At 63.9% G+C, this 21314-nt stretch overlaps 2 protein-coding genes across 2 annotated transcripts; one reads left to right on the top strand and one right to left on the bottom strand.

The window, feature by feature from the left end:
- Positions 1–1797: 1797 nt before the first annotated feature.
- XKRX (XK related X-linked) lies at positions 1798–13809 on the bottom strand. The gene is made up of 4 exons (XM_075513273.1): positions 13487–13809; positions 7077–7437; positions 4455–4714; positions 1798–2901 (listed from the first exon to the last, which is right to left on the bottom strand). The coding sequence occupies exons 2-4, from the start codon at positions 7373–7375 to the stop codon at positions 2156–2158; spliced, it is 1305 nt and encodes a 434-aa protein (XP_075369388.1). The 5' UTR covers positions 7376–7437; positions 13487–13809; the 3' UTR covers positions 1798–2155.
- Positions 13810–15000: 1191 nt separating this feature from the next.
- Positions 15001–21090, top strand: ARL13A (ARF like GTPase 13A). Its single transcript, XM_075512893.1, has 11 exons — positions 15001–15268; positions 16059–16158; positions 16328–16471; positions 17214–17284; positions 17540–17789; positions 18122–18227; positions 18317–18333; positions 18374–18674; positions 18748–18952; positions 19275–19376; positions 19706–21090. Exons 1-11 carry the CDS (start codon positions 15001–15003, stop codon positions 19780–19782), a joined length of 1641 nt encoding a protein of 546 aa, XP_075369008.1. The 3' UTR covers positions 19783–21090.
- The last annotated feature ends 224 nt before the right edge of the window (positions 21091–21314 follow it).

Below are 21314 nucleotides of genomic sequence, written 5' to 3'. Positions count from 1 at the left end.
GTTTTTTTTCTTTTTTAAAAGTAATTTAAAAAATGAAAATAACCCAACTTTCTGCAAACCCCCATTTTTGCAGCTCCTCACGCAGCACCAAGCAGCTGATGCTGTGCCAGCCGGGCAAGCCCTCTTACACCAGCAATGCCGCAGCAGGGCACCGGCAGATCCTCCCTTTGGGGTGGGCTCCTCGCCCCGGGGCGGGCTCTCGCAAGAGCCTCCTGCTGTCGCATGGGGAGAAGAGGCAGGCGGGACGCTCCCAGCCAAAGTGGCCAGGCAAAGCAGCGGCATTTCTAAGTTATGCAGCGGGACCCCTCTTTCCTTTGAGTTGTGTTTTCCTTAAGTTTTCTGAACCCCATCCCTCCCCGGCCGCTGGGGCTCTGTGGGTTGGCTGAGCAGAGGGGATGCTTGTCCCTTCCTACGGCCCAGCCCCGGGACAGCCCGTCAGCCCCCATTTCCCCCACGAGCCCCTCGGGGCCGTGCCCAGACCGTGCCCCCCATAACCCCCGGCACGGCCCCAGCCCCTCCTGGTGGATGAGCCCCCCAGCCCCACACACTCACGAGGACGGTGGCCGAGAACCAGTGGTTGACCAGCCAGTTGCCCATGGTGCGATGTCCCTGCGTCCGCCTGCCCACGCCTGCCGCTGCCTGCCGCTGCCCGCCGTTTTATGGAGGCAGCAGGCGGTGCGGCAGCCCCAGCTGTGGGAATGGCACCGCGGGGACTTTCCCCTGAGAAGCCTTGGAGGAAATGCCGGGTGGTTTCAAAGGCCACCTTCCAGGAAGGCAGGGTTGACCCTATCAGTCGGCCCCGAAACCAGCTCCCTGCGCCGGCCGGGCACGGCCCCCGACTGAGGGGTCCCCTGCGGCCCCGCAGCCAGGCGCTGCAGGGCTTCAGGCTGCTCCTCAAATTTTTTTGCAATATTTGTGGACAAAAATGGGCTTTTTTTAAGGTAGGAATTTCCTGGTGGGAGGAAGTTGCGGAGGGTCCGTCCTGTGCCTGGCTCAGCAGATGTGCCCCTACCCGGCCTCCCTGGCATCCCTCGCCAGCCTCCGCTGCCCCAGTTTGACAAGAAAACTGCCGGGGGAGGAGAAGCATCCCGAGGGCACGTGCCAGGATCCAGCCTGGAGATCCACCCCAGGGAGGGTGAATTAAGACTGAGCACCCAGCGCACGAGCACCAGCAGTGCTGCACCTCTGTGGGCACCCCGGGGTGCTCAGCACCCTCAGCTTGGCACCCAGCACCCTCCAAACTGAGCTCACCCCCCAAATAGTTGCGTGGGGGAGGAGTGGGGGGAGTCACAGTCCTGGTTTGGGGTGAGGATCACACCCCTGGGTCCCATCAGCATCACCATCGCTGTGCCAGCCACCCTTCCTTTCCTGCCTGCCCTCTGCTGCAGGCTCCCGAGCCCCGTGGTGCCCAGCGCTGCGGCACCCACCGCTCCTGCTGAGAACGGCAACTGGTACGAGGGCCTCCTGCCTGGAGGAACAGGTTGGGCAGGATTGCTCCGTGCTGGTATGCTGGGTTGCTCCCGGCCCGGAGCCGGCGCTATGCTGGCAGAGGCGCAGGATAAGGCTGGCCCCCATCCCGCCATGCTCCTGCATCTTATCGGCTCCATCGCAGGGCTCCTCATATCCCCACTTCCCGCTGGCGCAGCCCCAGCTCGGTGCCCATGAGCGCGAGGGCTACGTGGGCTGCGGGTGTGCGCGCCCATGCCAGCCCCGGCGGGACGGTCCCCGCCCTCCACGTGAGTCACCTGCCACCCGCCAGCACCCAGACACGCAGACACAGCAAAGTTTCTTTACTGCTTCAAACAGTCCCGCCGGCACCCGTGGCCCCGAGGTCACCGTGCGTACCACAGCGGGTGGCCGAGGGTGTCGGGGCACCCCAGGGGCTGTGTGCCGCATGGCAGCCAGCCTACCGCGGCAGGTGGTGTGGGCACCCCATAAGTCCTTCGTGTCCATGAGCACGGTCCCGGGCAGGCGGGCATGCTCCTGTCCCCCTGCCACCGCGGGGACACGCTGGGACCCGCTGCCACTGCAGGGCCAGGGAGCGCCCGCCTCTGGTACAGCTTGTGCCGCGAGCCCCCTCCGGCTGCCAGCACAGCCCGGCGCTGCCTGTCCCCGTGTCCGTAGCCGGCTGGAGGAGCCGGGTGCTGGCCATGCCTCAGACGATGCTGTGCCTCACGCCGGGCTCGTGGGGCGCCTGGAGGCGCAGAGGGGTCCCCGGCAGGTGCCGGTGGCAGCAGACGCAGTGCAGGAAGTCGGCGACATTGTGCCGGAAGAGCTGGCGGCAGGGGTGCAGGTACTGGAAGAAGAGGAGCATGAAGTAGATGCCCAGGCAGTAGCCAAGGAGCAGCTGCACCACCAGCAGCGGGGTGCAGATGTTCTCGTAGACATCCGTCTTGAAGAAGTACCAGAGGATGACAAGGGCCGTGTTCTCCGCCAGCCGGGCCACGTAGTACACGGCCAGGCGGCCCCAGTTCTGCGACTTGTCGATGAGGTCCCGGTCGGCCAGCTTGAGCTGCACGGCTGACCAGCAGAACATGTTGATGCTGGCGTAGAGGAGGGTGAAGGCGCAGAGCACCACCACCGTGCCCACCCGGCTGAAGTTCTTCTCGATGTTGTCAGGCAGGCGGGTGCCGCTCCGCCAGAACTGCACCCAGGGCAAGAAGAAGACCACCAGCAGGTTGGCCAGGGCGATGGGGATGATCCAGTGCTTGAAGACGGTGCTGAAGAGCACAAGGACGGCTATGCGGGTGGAGATCTCCAGGCTGCGCCACAGCACAATGCAGAGGAAGGCCAGTGGCCGCAGCTGGACCTTGTAGTCATCGTACTTGACCTGGATGGCCAGGATATTGCAGATGAGCGCGCCATAGGTGACCGACACCAGGCAGATGCCCATGAGGACGGCTGCAGAGGGAGAGGGCAGGGGAGTCAGGCAGTGCCGGGGACCGGGCTGTGTGCCCGGCCTCTCTGCTGCCCTGCGTTCAAAGCGTGGGGTGCCAACTCCGGGTGCAAAGCATGGGGTGCCAACCCTGGGTGCCAAGTGCAGGGTGCCAAGCACCAGGACTTGCAGCAGGAGGCTCAGTGTGAGCACTGCTGGGACAGCTCGTGGCTGGTGGTGACAGACCCTGCGATGGGGTGGCTGTGGGGGAGCACTGCAGGCAGCAGGAGGCTCTGCTCCCAGATTTTGTCCCTACACCAATAAACCAGAAGCCTTTGCCAAACTGGGGCTGCTCCTGTGCTTGAACCAGGAACGAACCCCCCTGCCCTGTGCAAGAAATGCCGCTCAAGGGCGAGCGGGGCACGGTCTGTGCTGCAAGCGTCCCTCTGCCCTCACCCGGGCCAAGAGCCGCACCCCCGTAGCCCACCATTCACCCCGGGAGCACCCGGGGGCTGTAAAGCCAGGGTCATTCATAGGGAACAACCGGCAGCTGCTCGCATTCAGTGCGCCCAGGAAAACCGGGACAGAGAAAAAGGGAAGCATGCAGCTGGTCCCAGTCACGCTGTGCCGGCGGCAGGAGCTGCACGCTGTGGGGCTGAGCTGAGACACCCAAGCTGCGAGGGAATGACCCAAAACTTGTCAACCAGAATTTCCTTCCCGCATCTGCTGCTGGAGGAGCGCCGGGCTCATCCTCCTGCCTCTGCTGTTCCTGCTCCCCAAAATGCCCTCGCAGGGGGCCATGGCCGAGGAGGGGGTTTCTATGGGGCATCTCCCGTGTTCCCCTTTCCGCGCGCCTGCCACGGGCACAGAGGGCAAGGCCTGTGCTCCCAGCACAGCCAGGAGAGGGTTGGCGAGGGCAGCTCCTTCACCGGGCGCTACAACTGCAAGGTGCAAGAGCACTCCTGCGCGCCCGGCTCGGCGGCACGCTGAAGCGGGAGTTAAAAGCTTGCTCGGGCATATCCAGCCCCTGAGCACATCAACACCCTGGAAGCAGGCGAGGGAGCCTGGGAGTGCTGGGCTGGGAGTTCCGGCTGTTGGGAAAGGCACAGAAATAGATCCAACAGAGGGAGCATGGGAAAGGCAGAGCCCGCAGCTAGCCTGAAAAACCCAGTAACTAACGCAGACTGGAGCAGCCTGGGGCAGGGGCACGGCATCATTACGGGACAGGGCACCAGGCAGATGGCACGGCTCCGTAGGGCAGACGTCTGCAAGCACCAGGGCTGGGAGCAGAGCCTGGCGCCTTGGTCACAGCCAGCTCTTCCCACTCTCCCCAGCCTCACTCCACGCTGGAAAGCAGAGTGCTGGGCGTGGGAAAAGCAAACCAGGAGACAGATGAGTTGCCCAACCTCTGCGGGTTGCGCTTCACATTTAGGGGAGTCCGGTGGCAGCTGTGCTCCCAGCAACCCCCAGAGCTTTGTTCGGATGCCACACCGGCACACGCGGCTAAGGAGCTGCCACCGTGCCCTGTGGGGTCCTGCCTGCACGGCCCCGGGGGAGCCCAAGTGCCAGGCACCCTTACCTCGGGCGGCGGGGACATACTTCTCCAGGACGCTGATGTAGAGCTGGAGGGTGAGCTGTGGGGTGGAGCCCAGGAAGGCCTGGATGACCGCCATGCGTTTGAAGGCGTTGCGGTGCGTGGCCAGCCGGCGCACCGAGTGGCCCACCTCCTGCTCCATCTCCACCTCGTAGCCTTTCCGCAGCCGCCGCTTGCGGGTGATGGTGACGTAGGGCTCCTCCTCCTTCCCCGACCAGCAGTACACCACCAGGGCCTCCACGCACCTGCGGGGACGCGGCAGCTGTCACCCCGCCAGCCTCCCCGCTGCCCCCCGGCCCCGCTCCCTGCGCCTCCAGCCCCCGCTCGTCCGGTGCCGGCCAGACCCTGCTCCTGCCAGGCGCAGCCCAACTGATTTGGGCAACTGTTCAGCAGCGCTGCGGGCAGCCCCTGGCCCTGGGATGTGTCAGGATGAGGGCAGGGTCACACCAGGACCCGGGGATGCCCGGCGGCTGCTCCTCTGCTCTGGCGCTCAGGGTGAAGCGTCTGGGGCAGGGGGACAACAACTGCCCCAGCGAGGTGTGCAACAACTGCTGCAAGAGGTGCAGCATGCAGGGTATGGAAACTTCAGCTCTGCTGGGAGCTAGAGCTACAGGAAGGTGTTAATCACCCTCGGGCTCTGTTTTCCCCACTGGCACAAGAAACGCATCTCTTCCTCTAAGCAGAGGCAAGAGAGCTTTCTGATATTATCTTTGATCTCCCTTCTTGAGCAGAAGTCTTCTACGCTTCCTTCTTGGTGGGGACAGCAGGAAGGGGAGCGCAGCGTGGAGCCGGGTGTGACATGGGCAGATAAGGCAGCGCTTCCGCAGCCCCCTCCCCACGGGGTATGCTAACGCGCGGGCCGAGGAGGCGGGTTTCTCCCACGCTGCTCCCCGCTGCAAGGCCAGCGGGCAGCGGGACCCCCGGCCCCTCCGCACACAGCCATACAGGTGGGTGTGCGTGGGCCAGAGGCAATCAGCAGAGGAGGACCCATCCAACAGGCTTGGCTCCTGCCCGGGGACAAGCTGGCTCTGGGACCAACAGGACGTAATTATTTATGAGTATTCATTAGGACAGCAGAAGTTGCTCTGTTTCAGACCCAAATGGAATGACGTTTTTGGATAAATTCTCTTGCCAGATCAGGCCAGCGCTCGTGGCTCGTTGCAAAGTCTAACGAGAAAATGGTTCCATCCAAAAGGCCTGGCTTCAAGGGCAGTCCCAGCTGGCCCCCTCAACAGCCTGGGCTCCATCTCCAGCCTGAGGAGCCAACAGAAGCAGCTCCTGCGAGCGGCTCTGGCTGGCACTTGCAAGCAGCCAAGCACCATCATAACCATCTCAGACAGCCATAGTCGGTGTGGTGAGAGCTGCGACACCACTGTGGGCCAGCGCGGGCTGAGGTGGACCCGCAGCCCTTCCAACGGCTGGCGGTGCGAGATGAGGCTCCCCGGCCGCCTGCGAAGACGAACTGTGGTGACAAGGACACCCCCAGCACCCTGCTTGTTTCCGGTGATGGAGGAAGCGCGGTGCAGGCTGCGGTGGTTTTGCAGCTCTGCGTGTACAGCGTGCCCCGAAGCATGGCTGCCAGCATGCCCTTGGGGAGGGAGCTCTGCGGAGATGGCAGCTCTGCTGTGCCGCTCGCTGCACCCCTCTTGCCGAGCGGGATGGCCCGGGGCGACGGCAGCTCAGGGAGGCACTGCAGCATTCCCAAGGAGTGAGAGATCAGCACCTCTCCCGCTTGTGCAACTTCCACCCCCTCACCCTCCTCTCCCCGGAGGGGTCCGGTGGTCCCCCAGCTCCCATGCCAGCCCCGCTCCTGCAGCCAGTTCCTCTCCTCCATGTCCGGTAACCCCTCCCTGTCCCAGGCCCGGAGACCTTTTCCAGGGGGCAGAACCCCTGTTCCTATTCACCCCCAAGCACCCCAGCCGGGATTTGCATCTGTGCTCCCAGCCTAGGCAAGATGATGGCGAAACCCAAAGGCAGAGGGAAACGCTGGCTGCAGGAAGCGACCCTGCGAAGAACCTTTTCAGCAGCTGAGATGCAACAGGCTGGCAGAGCCGGGTCCTGCCCAGAGCAGGGGTCCCGCAGGCCGGGGAGCCGGCAGCACCCCCCGGCAGGACCGCGGCACCGCCGGGCAGGGGTGGCCGAGCAGAAGGCCCCCGCGGGGCGGGAGCAGCGGTGCCCCCGGAGGAGGGGGTCGGGGAGCCGGTGGGAGCAGCTCCGGGCGCTCCCGGCTTTGCTGCACGTACGGGTTTCTGCTGGCAGCCAGTGCCCGGAGCGCCCCGCCCCGCCGGCCCCCGGTCCCTGCTCTCACCCGGCGCCCGCGGGACCCGCCGGGGTCCCCGCGTCCCTGCCGAGGGTCCCCGGGTCCTCTGCCGAGGGTCCCCGCATCCCTGCCGGGGGGCTCCGCGTTCTCTGCCGAGGGTCCCCGCGTCCCTGCCGAGGGTCCCCGGGTCCTCTGCCGAGGGCCCCGCATCCCTGCCGGGGGGGCCCGCGTTCTCTGCCGGGGGTCCCCGCATCCCTGCCGGGGGGCCCCGCGTTCTCTGCCGAGGGTCCCCGCGTCCCTGCCGGGGGTCCCCGCGTCCCTGCCGGGGGTCCCCCTGCCGCGCTCACCTGATGAGGGGCCCGAGCTGGAGCAGGTGCATGAGCAGGACGAGGGGGCGGTCGCGGCTGAGGTCGCGGTGCACGAAGATGAGGGTGAGCTGCACCAGGACGGAGGGGCAGAGCACGAAGAAGACGGTGAGCGCCAGCCAGAAGCGGTCCTCGGAGTGGCCGTAGGAGAGGCAGAGGACGGCGGCCGCCGCCCCCTCCCCGCAGAAGAGGGCCGTCGAGAAGACGATGCCGAGCGGCAGCTTCGCCCGCGACGGGGCGGCGGTGGCGGCGGGCGGGCAGCCCCCGCTCGGGCCGTCCATCCCGGCCCCGGCCCGGCCCGGCCCGGCCCGGCGGCTCAGCCCCGCCGCGCCGCCATCCCGGGCTGCAGCGGAGAGAGGAGCCGCGCTGCGGGCGGGGCGGGGCGGGGCGGGGCGGGCTGTCCCCGCCGCACGGCGCCCGACGGGCAGCGCTGGCCGGGCCCGCCGAGCCGAGCCGAGCCGAGCCGAGACGAGCCCCGCCGAGACGAGCCCCGCCGAGCCCCGCCGAGCAGAGCCCCGCCGAGCAGAGCCCCGCCGAGCCGAGCCGAGCCCCGGCGCGGCGGGGGCGGGCCGCACCGGCAGCGCTCCGGGCCCGCCCCGACGGGTACAGGGGCGGGACCTCCATCCCGGGGTCCCCCGGCCAGGCATCCCCGCCACCCCCCTGCCCCGGGACCCCCCCGCCGCTGTGCCCAGGTCCTCACCCGGCGTGGAGGCCCCTGCCCCCGGACACCCCCACTTGCACCCCTGCCCCAACACCCCCATCTTTGCCCAGGATCCTCCACCCCAGGACTCCCCGTCTCTGCCAGGAACCCATGCCTCAGGACACCCCCAACATGGCCAGGCCCCACACTCCAGGACCACCCTGCCAGCCCAGGACCCCCCTGCAGCACCCACCCTGGGACCCCCCACTGCCCCAGCCAGAGCCCCGCCAGCCCTCATGCTACACCCTGTGTGCCCCCGAGCCTCTGGGGTCCTCCCTGGGACCCCTCCGCCAAGTCCTGGCCAAAATGGGCCCTGGCAGCTGCAAGCACCCCAAGGTGCAGCAACATGGGGGGTCCCCCCAGGGGAGAGGTGTCAGGCAGCCCCAGGGACAGCGGGGTCCCGCCATGGGGCAGGAGGGGATGCCAGTGTGGGTGCCAGCCCTGCCCACAGCCAGGCCTGTGGCTTTTGCCAGCCACCTGCCAGAGCGCTGCCTGCACCCGCTGCCGCCCCAGCTCCAGGGGCTGACCCCGAGCTCCAGCCCCAGGGAGGGTGCGTGGGGCTGGGCCAGGGCACCCACCAGCCCATGGCCCCGTGCTTTGTGGGGCGGCGCGTGGGAGGAAGGGTGTTGCCAAGCCCGGGAGCATTTTAGTATCATGCAAGCCGAGCTGCGGCAGGGGCACCCCTTCGGGTCCGGCGGGCGGCTGGTGTGTGTGTGCAGGGCTGGCCTCAAGATTTGGGTAGGATGTTACGGGGGAAATGTGGCTCCCGCATCCTGGATGCTCCTGCACCTGGATAGGAGGTAGTGAAGACCACCTTGGCCTACAGCTGAGCAACAGGGTGCTTTTCCCATCGCCTTCAAGGACCCGCTTTCAAGGTGATGGGATGTATGGACTCCCTGATGGAGCCAGACCTCACACCGCTGAGCCCGCTGCTCAGCCCCACCTCCCCTCCTGTCTGTCCGACCTGCGGTCCAGGCCCGGGGAGGCCAGCTCAGCTCCACACCTCGGTCACCAGCGTGGAAGTGGGAACACAAGGCTGGCTGGGCTGCTTCCCACATCGATGGCCGTGGGGCTCCCTGCTCTGCCCAACATGCGCGGTGGCCCCCGGCACCAGCCCTGCCTGCCTTTCCCCCACGAGTGTCGGTGTGAGCGCAGGCAGCTGCCGGCGCGGCGATGCACGCGAGCTGTCTCGCCCGAGCGCGCGCTGCCTGCCAGATTACTCAGTCTGGCCTGGGCACATGCCGGCTGGCTGGGAGAGATGGGACAAGGCAAGGATTGTTTGAGGTCGGCCAATTTTCCCGGGTTTAGGCAGACCGGGAAGTCTTAGGTAACTTTTAAAAGGCACTCGGTGTTCATCCCTTGCCAGCCAGGCCGGCTCGCAAGGAGGTGCCCACGCTAATGGCAGGGACGCTGTGTCCATTGCTTGCCTGGCCCTGGCCCTTGCTTTTCAAGCCAAAAGCATGAAACCCCCCCAAGCCCCACTTTCCCCCGTTTTACCGGGCTGGAAGCATTACCAGAGCTATCGGGCTTATCGGCAGCTGAGCTGGGAATAAAACCGCCTGAGACCTTGGAGGCCACGTCTCCCCTGACGGCAGCTCCCGCACAGAAGCAATCCCGGTCTCTGCAGCTGCTCAGCGCTTTTCCTTCCAACGCTGAACAGCTGCTTTGGGAAACCACAAACACCATGAGCTCATAGGGACTGGCCTGACCGGCGGGGACGGGAGACCTACGTGTGACCGCTCAGCTCTGGTATGCCATTTACATATTTTCAAGCTGTTTTTGGAAAACAGCCTCTCAAAAAAAAAAAACCCTAGCAGGGCAGAGGGCAAAGGGAATGCTGTCCAAGCGAAGGAGCCTGTCCGCCAGCCGGGCGGCTCCTGCGGACACCCGGGGTGGGAGCTGTGCACGGGCAATGGCTGTGCCGGCCCCGGCACACAGCCTGGCTGGGCACTCGGCCGGTGACGGCACATCGTGCGGTGCTGCCAACTGCGCCCACACCTCCGTATTAGCAGCAAGAGCAACGTGCAATTTATACCATTTATGCAACTTCCATTTATCCAAATTAAAAGCATCCCCCAGGAGTCTGGCAGGTCACCAAGCCCTTGGCTGAGCAATGCCTAGTGAGTCGGAGGACTCATCATATTTTTAATTTCATCTTCCCCTGCTTCATGATGAAATCCTTAAAGGCAATTGTTTAAGCAGTCAAGAATTCCAGTCCTGCGTCCGGGAGCCCTGGCAGCCGTCAGGGGAATGGAGGGACGAAGCCTCACAGCGCTTCCCGCACCAGTTATTATCCCATTTTCTGACCCCAGCACAGAGAGGCAGCGGGCTGTTTTCTGGTTCACGCTGTGAGTCACCCCTCAAGCCTAACCCTACCTGTCCACAGCTCAGCGCTGTAAACAGCAGACCATAAAAGCGATCTGTCTCACAGATAGCATCAGCGAGCGATCCTGCCTCCGCTGCCTCCACCACTCCCTGTACCTGCCAGCTCAACGCCTGCGCCTCTGCCTGCGAACCCAGCATGGCTTGGGCTGCGCAGACACCCCGTGACACTGCCGTCACACAGCCGCCGGCCGACCCAGAGCTGCGGCAAGCCGGGAGGGACTGCCCGGGCGCTGGGGACATCCCACCCGGCTGCTGGCCGGCCCTTGCTCTGAGCCCTCCCAGGAGCAGAACAGCCCCTGGGCTGGGCAGGGTGAAGTGACCTCCAAGGCGATGCGAAACTGCCATGGAAGTGCCCATCTGGATATAACCCAAGGTGCCAAACAGAGGGGGACTGTGCTGGCATCTCTAGGACCACTTAGGAAAGTGGGGGGGTTTAGATGGGTGGCCGGTTATTTATGTTACAGCAGCACCTAGAAGCTCATGTGTTTTGCAGACCTCACTGTCAGGAGCTGGAATAGGAGAGAAAGGCAGAGGGAAGGAGAAAACACTGTTTTCCCCGCACGAGGGTGGCACGGTGCCGCCCAAGTCCCTGCCCCGTGCCTTGCTGCAGGCACCAACATTCAGGAGTCTCCCCCCACCCAGGGGTGCCCAAGGCACCGGCCCGAGTCCTGCCACCACGTGCAGACGTCAGTTCTCCTGTTCCCACAAAAGTCTGCCCTGTGCTGGAGAGCATCCCAGCTTCATTATTTTCTTAATCCCAGCCTTCATTATTTTTTTAATCCCAGTGTTCACACAACGCACTTTGAACACAGGGCCATGGCAGCGGTGGCTGCCCACCGTGGGAAACGCAGGATTTGCCGTGCAGTTTTTCCAGCCCCTTGCACGCCTGCGGACGCACGAGGGCATTTGTGTGTGAGGACCCAGGCTGTACGTGGGGTGGGAGCAGGCTCCCTCCCTGGCTCTCACTCTGAAAATAGCCATGTCTGCTTTACACATGCCTGCCTGGCGGCTCAGCTTCTGTAAAAGGAGAAGAGAAAAGCTGTTTGGAAATGGCAGGGAGCTCCTTGCCAGAGCCCTTAAAGAGCCCAGGTGGGGAGAGCTGCCAGCACGCTCCCGCAAGCTCTCCTCTCCCCAGGCACTGCCACTGCACTAGGACCTGGAGCAGACATGGCTCCCAGAGCGCTCGCTGGGACATGCCAAGCGCACGCTGCTGGCTTCCCAAATATAGCCCTGCACACAGAGGTGGAGGCAGCTGCTCAGGGTGCGGGGACGGCCGTGCTCCCCCCCGCTGCCCTTTCGGGTCTGCAACCTCCCCACTTTGTGCTGAGGATTAAATATTCAGCTGGTGCGGCACGGAGCGATGGTGGGGATGTGTCGATCCCCAAAAGACCCCGTGTGCTGGATGAAGTGGAAATCACAAAGTGTTCCCCAGCTCGACGTGCAGCGAGCAGGGGACACAGGGAGCCGTGCTGCCCTGACCGGCAGGGCTGGCAGCTGGGGGGGTCCCAGGAATCTGTGAGCCGGGAACTTTTTACTTAGTTTGGAAATAGCTTTGCAAATGACTGGTTTTCACAACCTAAACTGTTTGGATTTTGCATTGCTTTCTCAATAACTCAGCTGTATTTTTTCCTGCCCCAGCAGTCTGTGGAATAGTTTCTGGTTAGGGAAATATTTTTTTCCATTTGCTTCATCGTGCGACTGCTTTTGCCGCTCCGTTTCCTCGTCCAGCTTCTCTCCCTTATCCTGCTAGGAGAAAAACTTGTGTCTGCCCTGAGGACTTCATCCCTCTAAATCTCACTGCAGGCTGGAGGCTGTGCTGAGCCCACCGCGGGCTTGGTGCTGCCAGAGCCGGGGTGCTCCTCTGGCACGGGCCATGCCCCTGCTGCCTCACGGCATAAATTGTTATTATGCCTCATTATGCCTCACGGCATAAACAAGAAAGCAGAGTTACCTTCTTCGGGTGCATTTATAGGTCTTTGCGATAATTATACATTTTGAAGTCCTGCCTCTTTGGCTACAGTCCCAGCTCAGGCAGCAGGTGATGCTGTAACACTAAACCAGGCAGGAAGGGTTAAAATTACTTTTAATTAACTGATTCCCCCGGTCCCACCTGCTGTAAAAGTATACAGCCCTGGCAGCGTGCTAACCTAGCCAGGCTGCGACTGCGTGTACCTGGGCATCCTGGCAGCAGGAGGGATGGCTTACTCTCTCCTTTCCCCCACGCTTTGCTGCAGCAAAGCAGCAGGAGCACTGTAATGCTCTCAGCAAAACCACTGTAGGAGCCCGGGGAGGGCTTGTAGCCATCGCAGGGGCATCACTGACCTGCGTGCATGGTGCCCGAGCGAGCTGGCAGCTTCCCCGTGCGGAAGGGAGCAGAGCAAACCTTGACACGGACCTTGAGCTGAAATCCAAGCCTCTCCAATGAATTCACGTGTGCTCTGGCTGGGAACCACCCAGTCAGAAACTGGTGAAAAGCAACCAGCTCCCAGCACACTTCCTCCCCTGCTTCTGTGTCCGCCGCAGGGTGGTGGTACCAACAGTGGGGGAGCAAAGAGCGCTCCAGAAAAACAACCTCCCTTGCCCAAAATAGCTTGCAAAATGGTTGCTGGCCCGGCAGCAGTGATCACGGCTGATTTGCACCGCGGCCTCTGCGCCGGCGCGGAGGCCACGGTGCAAACCAGCCGCGCTCCCTGCCACCACACCAGCTGGCCAGCAAACATTCCCGGTGCCCCAATTCATCACCAACAGGTCTCCACGGCAGAGGCTGTAATTATCTTGCATTTCCAGCCTGACCGCGGGGCGTTTGCCTGTAATTAGCTCTTGGGATTTAGGAGCTCGTATGATCTGGGGTTATCGTTAGCCACCAGAGCTGTGCTGGGATTTAAAGGGACGATGCGGCTATTTGCATATCTACCATGCTGCTGCCGTCGTCCGATGCGTTAAACAGAAAGATGAGTCCCTCCCCAAAGCCTGTGCATGTCCTCGCCCCACCACGGATGCTTTTTTGGGCAGGGACGATGAGGTCCCAAGCAAAGCAGGACAGCTTGCTTGTAAATATTTCCACTGGGACTTTTTGGTCCTTGCCGTCACCTCGGTTTTGGTGGCACCCTGGCTCAAGGCTCTCAGTAAATGCTATAGGCAGTTCCTATAGCTCTGCACTGCCCACTGCTTTCCCTCGCAAGCTGTCGTTCCCCGTGTGCAAGCTCCCCCAGCCCTGCCACTATCATCCCCCCACACTGCTCCTCACCCCAGGGGTCCCAGGCGGGGGGTCCCAGCGTACCCAATGCCGGCTCAGGCACATACTCACGGGGTCTAGGGAAGCCAAGGCAGGGCAGCCCGCCAGCCCGCGTCCATCTGCGCTTCTCCACGGTCCCTGTGGTTTCGCCTCCTTCCCTCGCCTGCGACACTCCAGCGGGCAGAAATAGCCCCAAAACACATGCCGCCTTCCGGGAAGCGATGCCAGGGGCTGAGCAGCCCCGGTGCCCTGGGCACAGCCCTCCTTCGGGGGCTCCCGCTGGCACCGGCGGCACTAGAGGGTCCAGCCCGGCACGGTGCCGGGGCACGGTCCGGTAACAGCTCCGGCGAGGAACATCTCCGGTTATCCGCCAAGATAATAAATTCTGCCTTAGAGTTTCTCACCTGGCAACAGTCACCAAGGAAACCCGGACGGCTGCTGCGGGTCCCCGCTGGCACTGCCCGGGGGGGTCCCCGCGGCGCTGGCAGAGGGGCTCCGGCTGCACCCCGGCCGGCCGGCTGCGCGGGCGAAGGGCCAGCCGCCTGTGCTGTAACCTGAACCCAGGCCTGGCAAAACGCCCATCGATCTGGGCTTGGCCCTCGTGCCACCTCTCCGGAGTTGAGTGTGGGTTTCACCAGATCTGGGGTAGATTTTGAGGTTTTGCCGGCTGTTGAGCACGTCTGTGTGCATCAGGAGGGGTGACCTGGAGCTGCCTCAGGCTCCCGGGACGTTTCCCGGTCCCCGGTGCTGCTTTTGCCGGGGATTTTGGACACTTGTGTTAAAAGCGGCAGGGCCCCAAGTGCTCAGAGACCTCTGGAAATCCGTCGGTGCCGGAGGGAGACCAGTTCTCGCTGCCCCTCGGGGAGGCCGTGCCGCTGCCTCCAGGGCTGCCTACCACATGGTGCTTCCCTATTTATAGCACCCGTGGTCGTGCCTCTTCCTGTCCCCTGCCCGGCTGTCCCCTGGCAGTGCCACCCCGAGGCACAGAGACAGGCACTGACGCTTCCAGCAAGTCATTTCGGCCATGGTACAGCCAATTCTGCAAAAGGCTTCCCAGCCCCGTGCTGCCTGAAAAGCTGGCACTGCCACTGGTCCCGGCAGGCTGCCGGCACAGGCACAGGAGCAACCGGGAAAGGCCATCGGGCTGGGGACAGGGCTCTGTCCCTGCGCCAGGCTAAGGCAGCTGGGGTGCAGCCACTGCCCTGCCATCAGAGGTGTGGGGGTGAACAGTTGCCCCAAATATTGTTGCATGTGGCCGTGATATCGGCACGGAAACTTCATCAATCATTAACCACGCGTGGCTCCCTGCCCATGGCACGGCTCTGGCACAGCTCCCTTACCCAGGGACGGGCGCTGAGCTTCCTGGCAGTGTGCGGGGCTGGAGTGAGGGGTCGTGCCCAGCCTGGGCTTGTACCCCCAGGGCCATCCTGGAGATGTGGGACGCCTGGCAGCATCTCGGCATCCTTGGCTCATGACTGGGGCTTGGCTGGTTGAGGTAGCGCTGCTGGTGCTGGGTGCTTTAGCATGGACCAATGTGAGCCAGCAGGATCCCTGTTTGCTCCCCAGCATGGCTTTTGGTGGGTCTCATGTCCTCATCCCTCTGGACCCCGCTCTCCCCACCCAAAGCGCCGGCGGCTCAGACATCCCCATGCGGCCTCTTCTCCGCACACAACAGCGGCAGCGTGCCAGGGAGGGCAGCCCCGGCTGTGGGAAGCAGCAGGAAACCTGAGGAGCAAGATAAGAGCTTTGGCGTTGCAGATCAAGGATTTGGGGCTTTTTTGGCTCCGATCCCTGCCCTGCTGTCCCAGGGCCCCCACCGCTTCCCTGCTCCCAGCCAGGCGCCTGCTGGGACTGGTTGGTATTTCTGTTCTGAGCGGCACAGGACCTGCTGCTGCTCAGGGGGTGCCTCGTTCAGGCATAAAATACCAGCAGTGAGTGGTGATGTCCCCCAGTCTGGCACAGAGGGGACCCCTGGGCAGGCAGCAGAGCCACGCGCACCGTGCAGGGGCTGCTCCTTGCAGGGACTGTGGAGAAACATCCGCGCAGGGATTAGGCAGCGAGGAGCCAGGGACGCCGTTCGTTAGAGGAGACACTAATTCAGCTGGAAGCCCCACGTGGGCTGTTCAGGCGATGTTCCCACCACAAGCCACTTAAGCCAGCGATGGAGGTGTGAGGCTGCCCAGCACTGTGTGGGTAATGCAGTGCTGCCTGGTGCAGTGGGCAGCCCCATGGCACTCCATGTCCCAGCAGCCACCGGCCCAGGCTGACCCACCAGGATTAAGGAGGCTGTGAGGAGTAAGTAATTTAAATCCAGATTAGATTTAAGCAGCTGCTATGCAAAGGGGATGCGAGCAGGGGCCACGCGGTGGGGACGAGCGGGTGAGAGCCTGGCTGGTGCTCCTGTGATGCAAGAAGGGGCTGCCAGGGCAGGGTCCGGCCAGGGGGTCCGTGCCTGTGGGGTATTGCCCAGGGGGCTGGCTTTTCTCCCCTGGCTTGGCTTGGCTTGGCTTGTGTGCACCAGGCTGGAGGCAGCAGTGCTGGGCCATGGGATGGGGCACTCCAGGCTGAGATGCTCCCTGCCATGGGGAGCAGGCATGGGCCGGAGGAGGAAGCACGGAGGCACGCCTGGCTGCTTGCTTTGTAGGTGCTGAAGAGAGGCCATCCCTCCACGCGGGGCTGCCGAGCATGTTCCACCTCTTCTCCCACTGCTGGTCATGGCTGCAGGCCATACAGGAGCCCATCAGGTAGGTCCCCGTGCCTGCTCCTCGGGGCTCCCCGGGGGGCACAACATTTACCTGCACGTTTATCAGTGAGGGCAGCGGTGCAGTGGCACTGTTACAGCGGTGCCTATTGCAGGAACCATCCCCAAACCGTGGAGCAAGGCACACCATGCCCTCACTGCCCCTCCGGCAGGCAGGAGCTGGGCAGGGAGGGGAGCTGGGCGGGCAGGGGTGCGCAGGTGGGGAACACTCCCAGCAGGATTCCCCCTGTGCAAAGTCAACGGTTCCCCAAGAAAGCTGGGGAGGACGAACTGAAACACCTGCTGTGTTTGCATGCGTCAGGAGACCCGGGTTAAGTCCCTGGGGACGGCGCTGCACCAGCCCGGGCAGACACTGCAGGCAGTGAGCGGGTTTACGGTCCTCTCCCACCAACGAGGACATGTTGCTGTAATGCTGGAGGTGGAGCCGTGCCACCCACGCAGCCTGGCCTGTATGTTTAAGAAAATGACACTGCGAATGACTACTGTGGCTTGTCAACCACAGGGAAAACGTTCTCTGTGTGTAGCTCCGGTGGAGCACGTCACTGGAGACCAAATAGGACTGTTTAGCAACAGGAAAAACCTCCTGAGTCCAGGCAGAAGCTCATAAAATGCCCTTGCTACCTCTCCCTTGCCATGTATACCCATAACTCACTGATGCGGAAGGCCACCAAGAGCAATCATTAACTCCGTAACAATCATTTTGGCCTGGGCATATCATTGCTTAATCCTATATGATCTGAAAAGAAATCATTGCCATAGGAAGTGCATTAAAGGCTCCGCAGTGCGGCTGCCCCACGGTGCCAGGGTGGCCCCAGGCGCCTGTGCCTGCCCTCACCCTCTCCTGGGCACTGGGGATCTTCCCTGCCCTCGCCCCCAGCTCAGCCAAAGCCTGTGTCACCCTCCTGCCCCTCTCCTGCCAAAGCATGGCTGCCATGCGCAGGGTCCCTTGCCTGGGAGCCCCGGGGCCAGCAGTGGTCACTGCTCCCCAGGGAGCACAGCCCTTTCATGGGATGCTCACCCGCTGTTGTCACTCCCCAGAAAGGTGACGCTCCTCGTTGTGGGGCTGGACAATGCGGGGAAAACCTCCGTCATCCTGGACATAGAGAGAGGTGAGGAGCAGCATGGCCCTGGAGCTGGCGTTGGCTGGAGGCAGCGGCTTTACAGTCCTTTGCAACCAAGTGCCTGAGTCTTGAAGGACCAAAGCCCTTGAAATACAGCTGCTGGGCGGGGGGAAGCGTGCGGGGTTTGTGCTGTGCCCTGGGCAGCCCTGGGAGCGGGGATGCGGCTGGGGGAAGAGGAGGCACACGCCGCAGGGATGCTGCCGGGCTCGCTGCACCAGCTCTCTGCCCTCTCCCCGCATGCAGCGCTGGCCAGCGAGGTGCTGCCCGTGGCGCAGCCCGGCCAGACCCGCCTGCGGGTGGACAGGTTCGAGGTGACACTGGTGGATCTGCCCGGGGGCCAGCGCTCCCGCAGCGCCTGGCGCAGCCACTACGGCGCGGCCCACGGGCTCCTCTTCGTCCTGGACTCCAGTGACCTGGCGCGGATGGAGGAGGCCCGCAAGGTCCTGAGCCGCGTCCTGAGCCATCCCGACGTCTCCGGGAAGCCCATCTTACTGTAAGGCCGAGTCCTCGGGATGTGACCTGTAGGGGTTGGGGTGGGGAGGGAGTGGGAACCTGTTGCTGAGGTTGTGGGGAGCGTGGCCGGGCTGCTGCGGAGATGTGGTGCCCAGGGGGCTGTCGGGGGGGTGCTGGGACAAGGGGACCCAGCGGTGCTGGGGAGCTGGGAGCACCCCTGGAGAGGAGCTGGGGAGGGGGCACCGGGGCACCGCTTCGCCTAATCGCAGCCAAACCGGGCGAAAGCACGCAGCCTCCCCCGCCGTCGTGGCGCTCCGGCGAGGCGCCCGGAGGCCGGGGTGACGGCCGCGCTCCGCTCTCCCCGCGCCCCAGGCTGGCCAACAAGCAAGACGCGCCGGCCGCCCTGCTGCCCTGCGAGCTGATCGAGCGCCTGTCCCTGGAGCGGCTGGTCAACGAGAACCGCTCGCCCTGCCGCATCGTGAGTGGAGTGCGGGCCGCCCCGCTCCCCGCGCCCCGCGCCCCGCGCCCCGCGCCCCGCCGGGGCTGACCCCGCCGCTCCGCCCGCAGGAGCCCTGCGCCGCCCGGCGCGGCCCCGCCGCCGGCCCGGCCCGGCCCGCCCTGCAGGGGCTGCGCTGGCTCCTCCGCGCCGCCCCCGCCGCCCCGGCACCGCCGCCCGCCGCCGCTCCGCCGCCCGCGCCCGGCCCCAGGGCAGCCCGCGGCCGGCCGGCCGCCCGCAGGTGGGTGCGGGGCTCCCTCTGCGCCTGTCCCCGTCACTCCGCCGCTCCGCTCCGCTCCTCCCCTCCATCCCCTGCCGCGCTCTCGCCCCGCCAGGGCCCCGCCGCCCCCCGCCGAGGATGCCCGAGGCGGCGCGGGGAAGACGGGGGAGTACCGGCCGCTGCGGCCCATCCGCCGCCTCCTCCCCCTGGTGAGTGAGTACCCCGGGACGGGGTGGAAGGGGGCTCCTGCCACCTTCCCCTCATCCCCCTTACCCTGCCCAGGAGGAGAGCGCGAAGGGCCCCGGGAGGAGGAAGAGGAAGGTGAAGGTGAGGAAGAAGGGCTCGGGGCAGCCAAGCCCAGCCGAGGAGCCGGAGGGAGCCGGAGGAGTGGGTGACGGCCGAGCCGGGGCTGCCGGGGGGCTGCTGCCTCCCAACAGGGTGGGGCAGGAGGAGCCTGCGCCCACCGGGACGGCCACCCCCCACCCAGGTGAGCGGGGGCTGCGGGGGGCTGCTGGCACCGCTGGCACCAGGAACCCGAGTGACACCTTAGGGGGTGGTTTTGGGACCCGGCAACATGGCGGTATGCCAAGTCACTGATCCCCACCATCTCCGTTAGCTCTGCTCGCAGATCAGCTGAGCGGGGCCATGGGAGGCTGAGCGAGGAAGAGAAGAGACGTGTCTGAGCATCTCCGCAGGGGCTGATGCACGGCGGTGATGGAGGACTGCAGATCTGCCAGCAGCAGTCCTCTCGGTGGCAAATACACCCTTGCCCAGATGTGGTGCCTGAAATTTTGTATTTCTCCATCTAGCGCAGGGCATGAAAAAGAAGAAGAAAAAGAAAATCAAGAATAAAATCAAGTCACAGGAACCTGCTGTGGAGCAGCAGCGTGAGGAAGTCTCGAGCACTTTTGGTTGGTATTTCCCAGGACAGATTTTGCTGAAAAGCATTGGGGGTCTGGCCTGCTGGCAGCGGGGCATGAGCTGTGCAGGAGCCCTTGCCCATGTAGTGCTTGGTGCGGGGGCACAGCACGGGCATAAGTGCTGCTGCAGGGCAAGGTGGGGGCTGTTGGGGAGGCAGTTGCTGCTGCCTCTGCCTTTGGGTGGGATGCGGGGAGGCCACGCGAGTGCACTGTGCTGGAGCCTGGGGTGTCCTTGCAGCCCTCGCTCAACGCAGGCTGCCAGGCTGGACCCCAGAGCTTAGCTCCTGTGTTAGTGCCTGACCGCTTCCCTTCCTCCCCAGACTTGTACCGCCGGGCGATGCTGGCTCTGAAGATGAGGCAGGAGCAGAGGAAGCAGCAGTCTGCCATCGTCCCCTGAGCAGGAAGGCACGTCCCAGGGGATGTGTGGTCCCAGGGGACCCCAGACTGCAGTGGCAGCGGGACCCATGCTCGTGCAGGGCTTCTGGGGTTCTTGGCCAGGGCTGGCAGTCCTGGGCAACGGGTCCTGGGGCGTGAACAGCATCGTTGTCCACTGCATGGCTTGAAAACCAGGGATCTGCAGGAGCGAGCCAAAGTCCTTTTGTAAGACGCCTCTCTGGCAGCCGGGCTGCAGACCGGTCTGAAAAGGGAACAGCCGGCCACTTGCCGACCCCGTGTTAGTATTCTGTGGAAGACTCGGTCTGAACCCGACCAAGTCTGTGGAAGAGAGGAAGATTGGAGCAAGTATCCCAGGGGAAAAGCCTGTCTCTTGGATCAACCTATGCCCAGGCAAAGCCATCTTCACAGGTCAGGGGCTGACTCGGCCCCTCATTCAGTCCCTGGCTGCTGCCTGGACAAGTCTAACTTCCTGCTGGTGAAGGTGGGAGGGCAGTCACGGATGGTCTGCGGAAGAGCTTCGCCTGGCCCCAGCCACATCTGGCAGGGCTGCCAGGAGCCCCCTTGCACGGTGGAGGAGGGTGATGCCCGTGTTGTCTGTGCATCCTTGCAGCCCATCCGTGAAGGCTTAGTTCAGTGGCAGCTGGTGGTGGAGGCTGCTGGAGGCTCCTTCCCCAGGGTCATTCCTCCTGCTCCTGCCGTCCTCCCAGGAGGGACAGTGGTGCCCTGCAGGTGACGCAAAATCCTCCTGTGTCACTGACAGCCTGGCACCCTGCAGCCCCAGGTGGTCCCTGATCTCTGCTCAGCTCAGCTCTGAGATGGGAGAAGGAGCAGCATCCGCATCCCAACACAACCCGTCTGCGACACACACTGTGTCTGGCAGAGCCGCGCTGTCGCGGAGACTGGGCTGTGCCGGAAGGCTCGTGCTGCCCGGCACCGGCTGGGTGCACGTGCAGGGAAACCAACAGTCAGCCCTGGAAACACTTGACATGTAGTCAGGAGTGCAGCAGTTTTCCCTTCACGGCCGCAACAGCGTTAGGACTTGAACTGTGCTCAGCAGCAGAGTGTGAGTCACCTCTGCTCCTATGATTACTGATTAACAGGCAATGCCTTTGTGGTCCAGGGGAAGAAAAATCACTAAAGCCCATCCCTCGGCAGGGCTGAAAAGGGAAAAGAAGAGAAACTCTGGCTATTCTGCCTTGCCGGTCTCTGTAAAGTTCTAACTCTGCCAGAGTCAACTGTCCGTGACTATAGGGCTTAATTGTAAATAAATTGTAAATAGCAAGAGCACAAATTAATACTGGCCTGTAAATACAGCACTTTTAGTAAACCCTTGTCTCTGCCTGGTGGAGATCCCTGTGATGCCAGTGAAGGGGGAGGACAAAGCGGGGACCATGCCTGCAGTGGAGCCCCTTCTCCTGGGGTGGGTCGGGGCGTGCGTGCCCCTGCGGGGGCCAGTCCGGGCTGCCAGCCAGGCTCCTTCTGCCGGGGTCACGGATGTCTATGGGGCCACGGGGAGGGAAACATTAAAAGTTT

This window comes from Mycteria americana, chromosome 10 (genome assembly GCF_035582795.1).
Source record: "Mycteria americana isolate JAX WOST 10 ecotype Jacksonville Zoo and Gardens chromosome 10, USCA_MyAme_1.0, whole genome shotgun sequence".
Taxonomy (NCBI): domain Eukaryota; kingdom Metazoa; phylum Chordata; class Aves; order Ciconiiformes; family Ciconiidae; genus Mycteria; species Mycteria americana.
Note: the sequence above shows the minus strand (reverse complement) of the source record. Positions and strands in the feature narration are given on the sequence as shown.

Coding starts and splice junctions, on each gene's coding strand:
- ARL13A (XM_075512893.1), top strand. CDS start 15,001: ATGTCCTCATCCCTCTGGACCCCGCTCTCCCCACCCAAAGCGCCGGCG. Junction 17,790..18,121: donor TCCGGGAAGCCCATCTTACT/GTAAGGCCGAGT, acceptor CCCGCGCCCCAG/GCTGGCCAACAAGCAAGACG. Junction 18,953..19,274: donor GACGGCCACCCCCCACCCAG/GTGAGCGGGGGC, acceptor TTCTCCATCTAG/CGCAGGGCATGAAAAAGAAG.
- XKRX (XM_075513273.1), bottom strand. CDS start 7,375: ATGGACGGCCCGAGCGGGGGCTGCCCGCCCGCCGCCACCGCCGCCCCG. Junction 4,715..7,076: donor CAGCTCGGGCCCCTCATCAG/GTGAGCGCGGCA, acceptor GCGTCCCCGCAG/GTGCGTGGAGGCCCTGGTGG. Junction 2,902..4,454: donor GTATGTCCCCGCCGCCCGAG/GTAAGGGTGCCT, acceptor CTCCCTCTGCAG/CCGTCCTCATGGGCATCTGC.